The sequence below is a fragment of the Rhodotorula paludigena genome, assembly GCF_050403205.1.
Source record: "Rhodotorula paludigena JCM10292 DNA, Rt_paludigena_JCM10292v1_ctg85, whole genome shotgun sequence".
Taxonomy (NCBI): Eukaryota; Fungi; Basidiomycota; class Microbotryomycetes; order Sporidiobolales; family Sporidiobolaceae; genus Rhodotorula; species Rhodotorula paludigena.
This window is the reverse complement of record NW_027481373.1, coordinates 14,753-29,687: the sequence shown is the minus strand read 5'-3', so window position 1 is coordinate 29,687 and position 14,935 is coordinate 14,753. Positions and strand designations below refer to the sequence as shown.

The 14,935-nt window shown below is 62.8% G+C and overlaps 5 protein-coding genes across 5 annotated transcripts; 1 reads left to right on the top strand and 4 right to left on the bottom strand.

The window, feature by feature from the left end:
- Positions 1-127: 127 nt before the first annotated feature.
- On the bottom strand, positions 128-2,986 carry JCM10292_004671 (uncharacterized protein; the record flags this gene model as incomplete). Its single annotated transcript, XM_076652664.1, has 8 exons — positions 128-734; positions 793-905; positions 964-1,004; positions 1,067-1,304; positions 1,369-1,451; positions 1,518-1,594; positions 1,653-2,697; positions 2,947-2,986. The coding sequence occupies 8 exons, from the start codon at positions 2,984-2,986 to the stop codon at positions 128-130; spliced, it is 2,244 nt and encodes a 747-aa protein (XP_076501781.1).
- A 679-nt stretch (positions 2,987-3,665) lies between these two features.
- JCM10292_004670 (uncharacterized protein) lies at positions 3,666-8,591 on the bottom strand (the record flags this gene model as incomplete). The annotated part of the gene is made up of 30 exons (XM_076652663.1): positions 3,666-3,700; positions 3,770-3,877; positions 3,946-4,346; positions 4,405-4,726; positions 4,791-4,867; positions 5,052-5,172; positions 5,231-5,242; positions 5,301-5,314; positions 5,551-5,698; positions 5,770-5,782; positions 5,857-5,934; positions 5,995-6,114; positions 6,177-6,202; positions 6,279-6,303; positions 6,369-6,484; positions 6,542-6,597; positions 6,657-6,750; positions 6,815-6,861; positions 6,938-6,951; positions 7,019-7,227; positions 7,299-7,339; positions 7,396-7,468; positions 7,530-7,546; positions 7,655-7,821; positions 7,968-8,080; positions 8,138-8,159; positions 8,222-8,334; positions 8,393-8,404; positions 8,463-8,476; positions 8,539-8,591. The coding sequence occupies 30 exons, from the start codon at positions 8,589-8,591 to the stop codon at positions 3,666-3,668; spliced, it is 2,661 nt and encodes an 886-aa protein (XP_076501780.1).
- A 384-nt stretch (positions 8,592-8,975) lies between these two features.
- On the top strand, positions 8,976-10,458 carry JCM10292_004669 (NAD(P)-dependent alcohol dehydrogenase; the record flags this gene model as incomplete). Its single annotated transcript, XM_076652662.1, has 6 exons — positions 8,976-9,199; positions 9,262-9,338; positions 9,404-9,725; positions 9,784-10,184; positions 10,252-10,359; positions 10,424-10,458. The coding sequence occupies 6 exons, from the start codon at positions 8,976-8,978 to the stop codon at positions 10,456-10,458; spliced, it is 1,167 nt and encodes a 388-aa protein (XP_076501779.1).
- Positions 10,459-10,895: 437 nt separating this feature from the next.
- JCM10292_004668 (SDR family NAD(P)-dependent oxidoreductase) lies at positions 10,896-12,145 on the bottom strand (the record flags this gene model as incomplete). Its single annotated transcript, XM_076652661.1, has 7 exons — positions 10,896-11,006; positions 11,069-11,249; positions 11,331-11,398; positions 11,456-11,553; positions 11,616-11,737; positions 11,799-12,030; positions 12,088-12,145. 7 exons carry the CDS (start codon positions 12,143-12,145, stop codon positions 10,896-10,898), a joined length of 870 nt encoding a protein of 289 aa, XP_076501778.1.
- A 310-nt stretch (positions 12,146-12,455) lies between these two features.
- Positions 12,456-14,921, bottom strand: JCM10292_004667 (uncharacterized protein; the record flags this gene model as incomplete). The annotated part of the gene is made up of 4 exons (XM_076652660.1): positions 12,456-12,790; positions 12,874-13,834; positions 13,900-14,450; positions 14,531-14,921. 4 exons carry the CDS (start codon positions 14,919-14,921, stop codon positions 12,456-12,458), a joined length of 2,238 nt encoding a protein of 745 aa, XP_076501777.1.
- Between the last annotated feature and the right edge of the window lie 14 nt (positions 14,922-14,935).

Genomic DNA, 14,935 nt, shown 5'->3' with positions numbered 1-14,935 from the left:
TTTCAATCTGAAGGGTGCATTGCGCGACGAGCAGCTTCCTCTCCCGAAAGCTTGTCGTGCCGCCTCCATGAGCGGCCAGAATGCAGGCAAGCAATAAAACTGTAGCCAACGCCATACGTTCTACGTCTCAATGAAAGATGACCTGCACACCGTTGAACCACCTGTCGCACGCCGCCGTTCCGCCGAGGAGCTTGATGACCTTGAGCCCGAACGCGATGCGCTCCTGGCTCTCGCTCGCGCTCTTTGCCGCAGCCTCGACCATTGAGCCGCCGGCAAACGTGCCCATACCGGCGCCCTCGGACGCTGATAGGGCGATCGGTGCGGGCAGCGAGAGGTTTCGCAGGAGCCGCTGAGAGACGGCGATTTGCGCCTGGAGGCTCGAGAGCGTCTGGAAGAGGACGGTGCTGGCGAGTGGCGAGGCGTGGGAGAGAGAAGACAGCGTCGCGGCCGTTGCAGAATTCGGCAGCGGCGGCGTGGACGACAGGAGCGCGTTCAGCACGGCCTTGAACGTCGGTAGTCCAGGCGGCGAGCCGGGCAAGCGGTACCGCGCCTGCTGCGCCTGCAACCGGACGTAGGTGCTGCGCCACTCTTCGGGCGACTCGGCGTGCCAGAGAAGGTCGGACGAGGGAAGCGGAAGCGTCGAGAGCGCCGCGTGCGAGTGCGAAAGAAGCCGCTTGCTCTCGCCCGCGTTGCGGCCGACTTCCATGTCGACGAGGTAGCAGAGGAACGCAATGCTGCATGTATGGCAGGTCAGCGAGAGCACCTGTAGCGTTCGGTGATGGAGGAACGCACCGGATATAAGTCTCGTGTCGGATCCAGTCCCGCCAAACTCGCTCGAGATCGCTGATGGGCAAGTCGAGGTCTTCTGGTATGTCCAGAGGCGGAACCTCGTTGTCCAAGAACATCTGTACGTCTGAGGTGGTCAGTGGCCGGGATGTGGAGTGTGGCGGAGCGGAGACAAACCTGAATGAGCAGGGGGTGATGTGATGCCGTGAACTCGCGTTCTGTGCGTCACGAAGCCATCAGATACGCTGTTTGTGGTTAACAGAACGCACAGCTAGCGCACCCGCCTGCGAGTCGTCAAAGATGCCGACAGTTGCGTACAACAGGAGAGTCTGCGTTGCCGGCATCCGCTCGTCTGGGTGCAGGACAATGTTCGAGAGCGCCTCGACCGAGAACTCGCGCTTCTTGTGCGTCATCTGCTCGAAAAAGCTGCGAGCCGAGGCGAAGTAGCCGGCGCCGACCACCGAGAGAGCGAAGGCGAGAGGGGGGTCGATTGACATCTGGGAGATGGTTGGACGGTGCTGCGGGGCAACGCAGCATCAGCGCGCTTCTTGCGGTAAGGTGATCTGGTGAAATCGTCCGCACCAGTATCGGCAGGACGGGCAATAGTGACGAATAGGTCTGCGCCGCATACCGCGACAACTTGGGCAGCGGCGGGATCTCCCAGGCTGCAAAAGGGAGCGATCAGCGTCACGTGCGTTCCTGGTACTCAACGCCCGCAGAGATCAACGTACGCCATAGATAGGCAATGCAGAAGCGTTGTGCCGGCATGAAGAATTTGCTTCCGTGCCCGCGCTCGGGAGCCCACAAACTGGCGGAAGCCGAGTGTCAGTCGGCAACGACGACTCGAGAAGAGAGTCCAAACGCACTGGTCCATTCCTGGGAACAGGCTTGGCTCCCTCCGCCCCGGCGGCCCCGTAACGCTCTCGAGCAACCAATCGAACCCGTCGCCCTTTTTGCCCTCAACCTCGCCGCCCGTCTCGTCCGCGACGTCTTCCCAGTCGTCGGCGTCGCCGAGCAGCGCCTCGACGGCGAAGTGCCGCGGGCGGGCAATTGGAAGCGAGAGCGCGAGTGCGGCTTCGTGCTCGGCGCGCGAGCGTGGGTGGATGGGCGTTAGGGCAAGAGCCTGCGTCGCAGGCGAGTCAAGGTGAAGCGAGGTGATTGGACGAAGTGGGTCCGAGTTTGCCGAAGAAGTAGACTGCGAAAAGTCCGGAAAGAGGCTCGCCCCGGCGGACGAGTTGTCGAGAGCGTTACGGCTTCCGCCAGCCGTTGCAATCCCGGCTCTTCCCGGGGATGGCGCAGCCGAAGACAGACCCAGCAGCCCGTCAAGACCAAGGAGCTCGTCCGCTGCTCCGCTCAAGCGATCTGCGACGCTAGCCTGGTCGGGCGGGTCGAAGCGGGCGGATTTGGCAGGGAGGAGCTCCTGCACCGGGTCGCAAAGGGTGCCGATGTAGGGAACATAGGCGGGTTGATACGAGTAGTCTGCTTCTAGGGAGTCGCTGTCGTCATCGTAGTAGGCGGCAGGAGCGGCCGCCGCCAAGTCGAACTGCTGCGGCGGCGGAGTCGGCAGACACGGCTCGGCCTCCTCGAACGGCGGCGCAGAAAGAGCCGCAACTTGGCTGACGCGCTGGTTTGTTGCGCTTGCAGGATCCGCATCGAGCGCCTCGGGGGTGGGTAAGCGCCGCTGACGAGGTCGGCGACGCCGCGTGACAGGCGCAGTGCCGGGCGGCAGAGGAATTGGCTTTCGCCGCTCTGGCTCGCCTTCTGCCTCGTCGTTGGTGTCATCCGAGCTCTGGTCGCGGGCTTCGGCGCTGCTGAAGGGCAAGGAAGAGGGCGAAGGCGGGTCGACGTCCGGATGGAAGAGGCGGAAGTGTCGGCCGACAAGGTCCTGGCGCGAGAGGCGCGCTTCGCAATCTGACACAGGACATGCGATCGAGAGCGTGGTCGAGGTGTCTGCAGGTCCGTCGCGGTGAATCACGCTTTCGATTGGCAGTGAAAGCGGCGCTTACGCTTTGCCTTGATGTGCCGCCGCACGTATTCGCTGCGGGAGTACACCTTGCCGCACTGATCCAGTTCCACGAGGAAGAAGTCGGCACGGGTGTTGCAGGAGTGCGGTAGATCGGCGTGGTCAGGTATCAGTTAGCTCTGCTTTCCTGGATCAACGCAACTCGCGGTAGACGAAGATGTACCTCAGGACACGCATGCTCCTGTCGACTCGGTGCCATGCGCTTATCGCTCCCTTTGCGCTTCTTCCTAGGCTGCGACTCGCCCCGCTCGACGTCGACAGGGCTGGACGGTATTGCGAGCTGGGCGGAAACGGAGGTAGAGGCGTGCGGGGGGGCCGGCGGCGACGGCAAGTCGGCGATTGGCATTTTAGGACTCAAATGTGAGGGCTACTGCGAGTCAGACGGTCAGCGTCGATATGCAACAACGGCGATAGACGTCTTGAGGCACCTCGGAGACAGGATGAGCGAGGACAGCGAGAGGCGGCGCAGCGGATCGAGCCAGGTCCCTGGTCTGCAGCAACAGAGAGAATGTACCCGTGGAGCTGCGCGCGCACACAGGAGGAGCGAGAGGAAGAGAGGATGCGGGACCAAACCTCGACAGAAATGCGCCGCACTCTGCGGGGTCCCCCGCTTCGCCGCGGTTCCCCCTCGCTGCGGCGAGTGCGAGAGTGAGGTGATGAGAAGGGCAGCTCCCTCACTCCCGGGACGTCGCACAGGACATACACCTTGCGCGTACGCACTGCTCTGTCTCCTTAATTGCACACGCTCATACACTGACACGTCCACGGAACTCAACGACCTTGCAATCTCAGAACATAAACGTCTATATGCGCCGAATCGCCCGAGAGGAGACGAAGGTCAGTGGGCCACGAGCGCTCAGAGAGCGTCGTCGAGGATCTGGCATTTGATCGCTGCACGCGGCGAAGGTCTGGTCAGCTCGGCACGAACTGAGAGAAGGGAGGGAAAGCCAAACAACGCACCGCCACGAGTCACGTCGACCGCCGTCTCGAACGCTTCGATGCCCCTCTCGAGCATGAAGCGGTGCGTCACGAGAGGCTTGAGGTTGATCAAGCCGCCCTCGACGAGGCCTGTGAGAGAGGGAAGCAGTCAGGGAGTCAGCGCCCGGTCCCACAGCAAAGGTCCGACCATGCCTCACGGATGGCCTTGGGGCACTGGTTGGCGTAGCGGTACTGGAGCTTGAGGTCGACCTCGTTTGCGCTCATGTGCATGAATGGGAGGTTCTGGAAGTCCTTGCCGACGCCGATGACAAAGACCGTCCCGCCAAACTTGTTCGCAAAGATGGCCGTCTGCACGCTCGACTCGACGCCCGTGCATTCGAGTGCAATGGCGATGCCCGACGGGAGGCCCGCCTCCTCCTTGACCTTCTCAGCAATCGCCTTGGGCTCAACGCCGCGCTCGACTAGGACCGTCTTGACTTCAGGAATGAGCTGCTTGGCAAAGTCGAGACGAGATTGGGAGATGTCGGTGATCACGATGGGAGTTGCGCCGGCAGCGCGAGCGGCGAGAAGGCTGACGAGTCCGATCGGGCCCGCACCGCTGAGACCAGAAAGTAATCAGCACATGACGGCTCAGCAACGTAGCCGAAGGGGCTCACCAGATGAGCAAGGGGTCGCCGAGACGCAGGCCGGCCCGCTCGATGCCTGCGAGCGCGACTGCAAGCGGCTCGAGGAGAGCGCCTTCCTCGTAGCTCATGCTGTCGGGGATGCGGTGCACCCACGATGCCGGGTGTGCGTGGTAGCGCGTCAACGTGCCGTGGAAGGGCGGCGTCGAGAAGAAGACGACGTCGGGGCAGGCGTTGTATCGCCCAATGCGACAGAACTCGCAGTTCCCGCACGGCACGCCCGCTTCGATGGCGACTCGGTCGCCCTTCTTGAGCCCGTCGACACCAGGTCCGACCTCAAACACTTCTCCGGATGCTGCGAGTGTGGCGGAACACGAGTCAGAGCAGGGAAGAGGAAAGTGAGGAGTCTGTCAACGCACACTCGTGACCTGCACCACAGGTGTCGCGCACGACCATCGTGTCGCCGATGCGCCCATGCTTCCAGAAGTGGCAATCACTGTAGAGCGGAACGAGGGTTAGTTGAGTCGGGGAGGGCGGAAGGAGTTGCGCGGAAAAAAGTCAAGATGTCAGGATGGGTCGCAAGCAGAGTGACCGGGCAACGGACAGTATGCGGCAACAATGCCGCCCTGTGCACAGAAGAGAGAGCATCAGTACCGTTGCAATGGCAATTCCCGCGGGACAAACGCGCCTGCTTCGTGGAGTCGGTGACCGTCGAGACGGCCTTGCCGCCTTCCATTGTGACAAAGCCCAGTCCCATGGTCTTGACGTAGTCTGGCGCACTGTTCACGCCGCCCATCATGCCTGTGACATGCAAGGATTGCTCAGTTTTCGGAGGCCCTCGCTTCCTCGCCGGACGCACCCTGGTCATATCCTGCGGCACGAGTGCGTTAGTCTCAGACAGACAATCATAACATGACTATGCAACAAACCAAACAAGAAGATGCTGCATATAAGGGAACCGTGTAAGCCCGAGAGACAAGCGAACAGAAATAGGGACCTTCTCACCTCAAGCCGCACACGGCGTTGATGGGCGTGAACGGAAGCTGACTCCTCACGTTTGGGCTTCATTGGGCACTACATTGCTCGTTGCAAATCTGCGGACTATACACGATAGAGACTCGAACCGAATGGGTGGGGAAAGAGCCAGACTAGAGGGCACAAGTGCTCCCCTCTCCTCACGCAATCTCCTTGTCGACACTGCCCCGCTCCTTGTGCACCGCGCTCGACTTGGCCTCGACTGCAGCGTCGAGCTGACCCTTGTGGCGGCGGTACTCCGCTTCGGCGTGCCAGACAAACGGTGACTTGCTGAAGAACAGGAAGTCGATTTCTGCAAGACGGCGAGAGGGAGAGTCAGCTCAGCAAGACTGCCGATGTGACTCAAGAGGCTTAGTGACTCACCTTCGAGCGTGCGCTGTGAACGCGAGCCAGCGTCGGGGACGGGTCAGCTCCCGAATGAACGGGTGAGGGCATGAGGGACAGACTCACATTTGCGGTCTCCGGGTAGAACGCCCAGACGGCAGCGATGGCGACAATGTTGGCAATGCCAAAGATGTACAGAGCGTTCTGGAAGACAAAGGGGTCAGGTCAGGGAAAGGAGAGAAGATACGCCGACCGCAAACGCACCTCCTTGATGTTGGCAAACATGACGGGGACGAGCAGAGTGCACCAGCCGTTGCCGATGGACCAGCCCACAACCCCCATTGCGTTGCCCTTGCCGCGCGCATTGACGGGCCAGATCTCAGCCTGTATGAAAGGAAAGGTCAGCAAAGCGTGGAAAAGGGAGGGTTCGGAGGTGGCTGGCTCACGGGGTACACCCAAGGGACCGTGAGCCCTGCGCAAGTAGAAGCTTCGAGTCAGCAAAAGCCCTCGGATGCAGCCAGGAGCGTGAAAGAGCGAAGGTGCCGCACAGGTTGCTCCGAAGGTAGCGGTGTACTGTGAGCGTATCAAACCGGAAGGTCAACTACGCAATCTGAGCAAGTGAAGGCATTTTGACCTACCAGGAACACCATGAAGGTCGCGGCGCCGCCGTACTGAGGCGTCTTCTCCGGGTTGACGGTCAGAAGGTGGACGAAGACGCCGGCCATGATGAGCGCAAAGGCCTGGACTCCACCGCCTGTCGGTGCAGAGGTAAGTCAGCACTCTTACAAGTGCTCAGAGCCAGGATGCGTACCCCAGAAGAGCGTCATGCGGCGGCCGATGCGGTCGAGGGTGAAGACGCAAATGAGCCTGTTCGAAGTGGTCACGTCAGACGGTTGCGTTGGCAGAGCGTGGCAACTTGAACGCACGTCGACAACATGTACGTGATCGTGTTGACACCCGAAACCCAGCCGGCCTTCGACGCATCGAAGCCTGCGAGACCGAAGATGACGGGCTGGTAGACTATACGGACAGCGCAGGTCAGCTGTGTCCTCTCAGGGCTAGGCGCAAGCTGCAGTCAACTTACCGGTGATGGCCGCAATGCCGCCCCACTCCTGAAGGATCTGGATCCAGCTGCGAGGCAGAAGCGTAATAAGGTCAGCCTTTTCTGACGAGACAAGGCGGAGCCGCCATGCTCATGTGAGCGCACATAGCAAGTTGGGTCTACGTAAGGGGCAATGGTCAGCTTGCAGGTCGGAGAAGACAATCGGATCGAAGAGACAAAGCGCACCCTCCGGCTCAGGTGAAGCTTGCCGCACGAGCGGAACAACATGGTCAAGTACGACGGCTCTTCGCCGCCATCGATGCGCATCGTCTCGTCGATCTCGTTGAACTCGGCCAGGGCCTCATTGTTGACCTCGCCGTCGTCGGAACGCAGACGCGCGAGGATAGCGAGCGACTCGTCGCGGTGCCCGGCCTTCAACAGCCAGCGGGGTGACTCTGCACACGCGATCATGCTAAGTCAGCGATGCTCATGTCTAGCTCAGGAAGCAGAAAGATCTCTGGCGCACCAGGCATGAAGAAGATGGCGATCACGAGACCCAGCAGGGGACTGTTCAATGCGTCAGTCTCGAGAGTCTTTCCACGTCACGCACGACAAGAACGCACACAAGTTGGAAAGCAATGGGGAAGCGCCAGCGGACTTGAGTGCTGCCGTCACCAACGAAGGAAAGGCCGTATTCTGCTCGGACCAAAGTCAGCATCTAAGCTGCACCGAGATGCCGACGCTTCAGCAGGCGCACCGAGCCAGTAGGCCACGCTGCAGAGAGACGGCCGTCAGTGCTCCATTCGACTTCACGATCAGATCACGAAGCGAAGGAGAGGGGACGGGGCACTGCTCAGGCGGAAGAGAGCACGGATGACTCACACGACACCGAAGATGTTCAGCGTAAATTCAAGCGCAATGAAGAAGCCACGGGACATGTGGCCGGATACCTCTGCGGACCAGACGGGGACAATGACATTCAGGTGACCGGTGCCGATGCCGTTGATGATGCGCGCTGCGACCATCCAACCGACATTCTGCGCAGAAGCCTGTATATGCGGGAATGAGAACGCATCGTGCCGAGCGAGCATTCCAGAGCGCAAACGACCCGTGGAGAAGAGCGAGGGAGAAAAAACAAGGATGAGAAGGTCAGTTCAATCTCTGCGACTCGCCTCGCCAAGTCATGCAGACGGACCTGAAGCGGCGCTCCGACGAGCGTCCAGGCGCAGCCCATCCAGATGGTCTTCCTGCGTCCGATACGGTCGCCAAACCAGCCGCCAACGAGGCATCCAATGAGAGTTCCGAGGTCTGGAACAAAGTCAAGGTGTCAGGGTGTGTTGCAAGCAGAGTCACCGGGCAACGGACAGTATGCGGCAACAATGCCGCCCTGTGCACAGAAGAGAGAGCATCAGTACCGTTGCAATGGCAATTCCCGCGGGACAAACGCGCCTGCTTCGTGGAGTCGGTGACCGTCGAGACGGCCTTGCCGCCTTCCATTGTGACAAAGCCCAGTCCCATGGTCTTGACGTAGTCTGGCGCACTGTTCACGCCGCCCATCATGCCTGTGACGTGCAAGGATTGCTGAGTGCCTGAAAGCTCTCGCTTGCTTGCCGGACGTACCCTGGTCGTATCCTGCGGCACGAGTGCGTCAGTCTCGGGCAGACAAGTATAATATGACTATTCAACATACCAAAGAAAAAGATGCTGCAGAAGAGGGAACCACGTAAGCCAGAAAGACAAGCGAACAGGAAAAGGGACCTTCTCACCTCAAGCCGCACACGGCGTTGATGGCCCAGACGAGGCGCTTTCCGCACAACATTGTGCGTGTTGATGCTTAAGATAGGAGCACTCGTGTGGAGAGAGAAGTCGAGGAGAGAAAGAAGCGAACGCGCGGGGGGAAGTGGCGCAGGCCCCGCGCGGGCGGCGAAGGGGCCGCGGACCGCCCTGTCGGCCAACTGTCGGCGGGCGTTGCGCTTTCGGCTCGTGCGCCCACCTCCGAGCCGTGACTCTCTCTTCGGCTGCTCGGCCGGCTTTGTGTGCCAAAGGCTGCTGCTCCGACGATTCGGACAGTGCACAAGCTACACGTGACAGTCACAAGGCGCCAACCACGCTCGCCCCACTTGCCCGCTCGCCGACTCGTGCTCTCCTGCTTCGCCCAGCTCTTTCCGCTGCTGCTATCGAACCCTTACCTGCGCCTGCGAGAATGGCTGTCCCCAGTTACATCGCTGCGTACGACCCGCGAGCGGTGCTCGACTCGCCCGACTTCCGCATCCTGCCCAAGGGTGAGGTGCCGCGGCGGGACCCGTCCAAGAACCTCGCCGTCGCGTACGCCCCAGAGGCTCAGCTTCACCTCGTCGAGAAGCCCGTGCCGAAGCCCCGGGAAGGCGAGGTGATCCTTCATGTCCGAGCGACGGGCATCTGCGGCAGGTACGCTTCTTGCGACTCTTTCCACCCTTGCCGACTAAACTTACTCTGATTTCGCTCTGCAGTGATTGTCACTTCTGGAAACACGGGCGCATTGGCGACACGATGGTCGTGCGCGACACATGCGGCGCAGGACACGAGTGTGCGTTGACAGGACTCCTCGCTTTCCTCTTCGCTGCTCTGACGCGTGCCCCGCTACACTCGCAGCATCCGGAGAAGTGTTTGAGGTCGGACCTGGTGTCGACGGGCTCAAGAAGGGCGACCGCGTCGCCATCGAAGCGGGCGTGCCGTGCGGGAACTGCGAGTTCTGTCGCATTGGGCGATACAACGCCTGCCCCGACGTCGTCTTCTTCTCGACGCCGCCCTTCCACGGCACGTTGACGCGCTACCACGCACACCCGGCATCGTGGGTGCACCGCATCCCCGACAGCATGAGCTACGAGGAAGGCGCACTTCTCGAGCCGCTTGCAGTTGCGCTCGCAGGCATCGAGCGGGCCGGCCTGCGTCTCGGCGACCCCTTGCTCATCTGGTAAGCCTCTTTGGCGACGTCGCTGAGCCGTCATGTGCTGACTACTTTGTGGTCTCAGCGGTGCGGGCCCGATCGGACTCGTCAGCCTTCTCGCCGCTCGCGCTGCCGGCGCAACTCCCATCGTGATCACCGACATCTCCCAATCTCGTCTCGACTTTGCCAAGCAGCTCATTCCCGAAGTCAGAACGGTCCTCGTCGAGCGCGGCATCGAGCCCAAGGCGATCGCTGAGAAGGTCAAGGAGGCGGCGGGCCTCCCGTCGGGCATTGCCCTCGCACTCGAGTGCACTGGCGTCGAGTCGAGCGTGCAGACGGCCATCTTTTCCTGCAAGTTTGGCGGGACGGTCTTTGTCATCGGCGTTGGTAAGGACTTCCAGAACCTGCCGTTCATGCACATGAGCGCGAACGAGGTCGACCTCAAGCTCCAGTACCGCTACGCCAACCAGTACCCCAAGGCCATCCGTGAGTGCCGGTCAATCTTTCGCTGTGGTGCCAGGCGCTCAATAAGTGTTTGCCCTTTCTCTCAAAGGCCTCGTCGAGGGCGGCCTGATCAACCTGAAGCCTCTCGTGACGCACCGCTTCACGCTCGAAAGGGGCATCGAAGCATTCGAGACGGCGGTCGACGTGACTCGTGGCGGTGCATCCTTTCGCTCCCTTCTCTCAGTTCGTGCCAGAGCTGACCAGACCCTCACCGCATGCAGCGATCAAATGCCAAATCCTCGACGACGCGTTCTGAGCACGTGACCAGCTCAACTTCCTTGTTTTCCGGTTGAACTGGCGCATATAGATGATTCCGTTCTGAGGCTGCAATCTCGTTGAGTTACGTGACTTGTGCGCGACTATCGGATCTGGCGAGGACGCCTTCCTCTGCGTGCGTGGGCTCTTCAGGCCTTCAGGCAAGAGAAAGTGACGTGCACAGGGCTTTGGACAGCGGGGCGAGGCCGACAGTCTGCACAAATAGCTCAACTTTCGGACGTTGTGTCAAGGTGTCGAAGAGGCCAGGGAGACTGAGAGCAGAGCCGCGTTCTCAGCGCAGCCCGCGCAAAGAAGCGCACGACAAGCAGAGTGCTGCAGAGGGGGGGGCTCAAGAAGGTATCTGAGCGTCCACCTGCTGGCGGGAAAGGCAAGTCGAGACCCGAGAGAACCCTTTTTGCACAAGTTCTACCCAGCCGTTCAACGGTGGTTGAGCATGAAGCCGCCGTCGATGACGAGATGCTGGCCGTGCACAAAGTGGTTCGCCGCGAGGAAGAGCACCGTCTGGGCCATCTCCGAGGGCAGGCCGGCCTGTCGCAACAGAAAGCCATCGTCAGATTCGTCCGTGGGCCAGAGGGAGGGAAACAGCGCACCCTGCCGACCACGTAGCCCATGTCAAGGTACGCCTTGCGGTCCTCGGCGCTCGGGAAGCTAGTCGTCATCTCGGACGGGAACACGCCTGGCGCGATACTGTTGACGCGGATGCCGATCTCGGGCGCCTTGAACTCGGTTGCCATGAGATTGGTGAGCGAGATGAGCGCCGCCTTGCTCGAGCTGCGTGACGATAGATGCGCCAAAGAGTGAGTCGCAATCAGCACGAATCGAGGCGAGAGGAGAGGGCAAGGGAGCACGCACTTGTAGATCTCCTGCCCGTCCTGGTCCTCGCGCAGCAACCCGGAAATCGACGTGAGGTTGATGATCGACTGCAGTGGAAATGCAATGAGCACGAATCATGAGCCTGCGTGGAAGGCCCAGCTTACCGCGCCTTCCTTCGGTGCGCTCGCAGCCTTGGCCTTGCCCAGCAGCGGCAAGAAGGCCCCGCTGACGTACCAGACCGACGCGACGTTGGTTTTGTATACTGCATCGAAGCGTGGTGGTCAGCAGGCGGGACGAGGAACAGGAAAACGAGAAAAGCGGCACCGAGGTTCCACATGTCCTCCTTGAAGTCGAGCATGGCGCGGCTGTACGCCTCGACGCCCTGCGCCTTGCTCTTCGACAGATTCTTTTCGATGCCCTTTGCGATACCGGCATTGTTGACGAGCCTGCGTGCGGGGTGCGAGCGGATCAGCGCAGCGCAAGGGAAACAGAGGGGGTCAAGCGTACAAGCTGATGAACTCCTCCTTCTGCTCGATCGCCTTGACGCCCGCAAGGATGCTCTCGCGGTCCGTCACGTCCATCTGGATCGCGACGATGCTCCCGCCCGACTCGAACGCGCCGCTCTCCTCGACCGCCTTGTCGAGGACCTCCTTGCGACGCCCCGTGATGTATACGCGCATGCCATTGGCGGCGAGCGCGCGAGCTGCCATAATGCCCAGGCCGGTACCGCCGCCCGTGACTAATTCAGGCGAGCGTGAGGACGGGCGAGCGTGAAGAGGCGGTGCAAGGGACGGACCGACGGCAACCTGGCCTTGGAGGTTAAAGAGGCTGGCAGCGGCAAACTCGTGCGACATGATGGCAGTAGGACTGGCTTGTATAGTGGAGGAGCGCGACAGCAGTGGAGGAAAGTGTAGCGTGAGTCGGCTGCGTGGGGCCGATGATCCGGCTCGGCCGCGCTCTTTGGAAGCCAGTCCAGGGGAGGCGCGACACAGGACCACCGGGCCTCGCTACCTCTCGCACGCATCGCTAGACAATAACCTCGTTGCGCGTGGACGACGTACAACCCGATGACCCAGAACTGTGAGTGGGAGAGTCAGTGTTGCGCTCGTTTGAAGCAATCGCAGACGACCGCACACACCTACATTGTCCAAGACATCCTGTGCATTAAGCCAACGGCGGCAGCCCCAACAGCTCGTCGAGCGCGTCCGCAACGTGCCCAGCAGCGCCCTGCTGCGGCGCCGCGCCCATCGTTTCCACCCCTCCCGCGCCCGCTCCTGCTCCAGCTCCGGCACCGAGCGTCCACGCCGTCCAATCAATGTTCCACGCGTCAGCGCCGGTCGAGAGGATCCCTGCGTCGCCGACGACGGGCTGCTCGGCCCACGTGAGGGGCGAGGCGCGCCCTGAGCGCAGGACGGCGACGGTCGACTGCGGCGGGGGCTCGCTCGTGCCCGGCGCGGGCTGCGACGAGAGGCCCCAAGACGAGAGGCCGACGCCGACGACTGTGGACCGTGGGCGTCAGCTCGGTATTCGAAAGCATGGTCCGAAGAGCACGAGAAGAAAAGAGGGAAGTGGCCGGACGCACCCTCGCCCTGCGTCGGGCTCGCGGCAAGCTCGTCGAGCAAGCGCGAGCAATTCGCGGCCCACTCGTCCATGCGCGCCTTTGCGAGCATTCCGCGGTCGTCGGTCGTGATGGTCGCGCCGACGCTGCTCAGGTCGACCTCGCGGGCGTTCTTGGTCATGCTCTCGACGTGCCACGACAGGCCGGCCCACGCGCGCTGCATCTGCTCGAGCGTCGTCTGACAGATGGCGACGGCGCGCTCGAGCGGCTCGACGTGGTGCTTGGGCGTCTCGGCGGGGAGGGACTTGAGCAGCGCCGATGCTGCCCTTCCAGCCATCATGATCGGCTGCGAGAGCGTCGGCGTGCACAGGAAGGCGTCGTTCGAGATGAGCCCCGAGTAGGCGAGCATGTCGCCAATGCTGATGGCCGCCGACCCGCTCTGCGGCGAGACGGCCCCGCTCCCGCCCCCCGCGCCGTCGCTCGCTTCGCTCGCGGGGGTCGCGACGTCCTGGCGCGTAAAGAGGAGCGCAGACTGCGTGATGGCGAGGTGCACGGCCTGGTGCCAGATCGAGAGGAGGAGGAACGCCTGCGCATGCCCCGCGCTCGCGTACGCGCTGAACGTGTGGATCGAGAACTGGAGCGGCGCGGGCAGAGACGCCTGGTAGTCGGCGAGCTCGCGCTGCACGGCGAACGGGACGCGCGGCACGTCGAGCGACGACGACGCCCCGCTCGCGCCGTTGACGGCGTCGGCAAAGTTGCCGAGGATGAGGAGGAGGCGGCACAGCGTCGGAAAGGGGTCGGGCAGCGGGACGCCCTGCGCCGTCGCGACGTCTTCGCGCGGTGGAGGCAGGTCGACCTCGATCTGCGGCAGCGGGATCGTCGTCAAGCGTCCGGTGCCGCACGAGATGATGCGGTCGAGGCAGACGACAGCCCAGAAGATGCGCGACCGTAATGCCGCTTCTGCCGGGTCTCGCGCGACAAAGGGCTGCGCGGGAGTACGAGCGCGGGTGAGCGAGCGGGACCAGAGTGAGGAAGCAGGCGAGACCGCACCTTGTGCAGACCCAAATCGATGCTCGCCCGGATCGCCATGCCACAGTACGCCCACAGTCCACTGTCCCGGTCCGCGCCATGCTCGTGGTATGCAAGGAGCACGAGCGCATACACCGTGTCGAGCGACGGGAGTGCCAAGTGGGCGATGACGAGCTGTTTCGCGCGGTCGGCGAGCTGCTCGGCGCCGGGGCAGTGGGGCGTGTCGGGCCGTATGCGCTTGACGAGCGCGCTCATAGCGACGAGGACGACCTCGCTCAGCGTCCCGCGCCGCAGCTGCTCGAGCGCAGACGCGAGCGGCATGTAGGGGAGGTACGAGTCGAAGAGGGCGTAGAAGGTGCGCACGCGCGCTTCGGCCTCGGGCCCGTCGAGCGCGGCGGCCGGGGTGGACGATGCGCGTGCGCCCCCTGAGAGCGGAGGCGGAGACGTCGTGGTGCCGCCTGGCCCCGAGACGGCGATTGCGGGTGCGCCAGGACCGGGTCGGGGGGAGGGCCCGGCGACGCCGAGCGAGACGGAGCGGAAGGGTGCGCCGGGCGGGGCGACAGACGTGAGCCCTGCATGGCGAGAGAGCGTGAGGAGGAGCAACGGGGCGGGACAAGCACGCGGAAGAAGAAGCGGAAGCCCGCATGCGCACCGAGCCAGCGGAAGAAGGGCTGCCGCACGACGACCGGCGGGACCGCCTCGACGCCTGCTGTAGCCTCTGCCTGCCCCTGCGCGTGTGCGCCCCTGTCCTCTCCCCCTCCCCCTCCCCCTCCTCCTCCGCCCAGCTCGTCGCTCGCGTCCGTCTGCGTCGGGCTCGCCCTCGCGCGCTTGTTCGACCCGCGCCGCGAGTTGCCGTGCGGGTCGTAGTAGCACTCGAGCGCCTTTGCGCCGCACCGCCCGCACGCGGGGTGCTCGCCCGAGCAGCGCACTTTCGCCGTGAAGCACGAGACGCACGCGCGCTTGACGCGCGGCTTGGGCGGCGCTCGCGGCCGCGCAGGAGCGGGAGACGCGTCGGGTTGCACGTCGGCGGGTGAGGGACTCATTCGCTCGCGGAGTC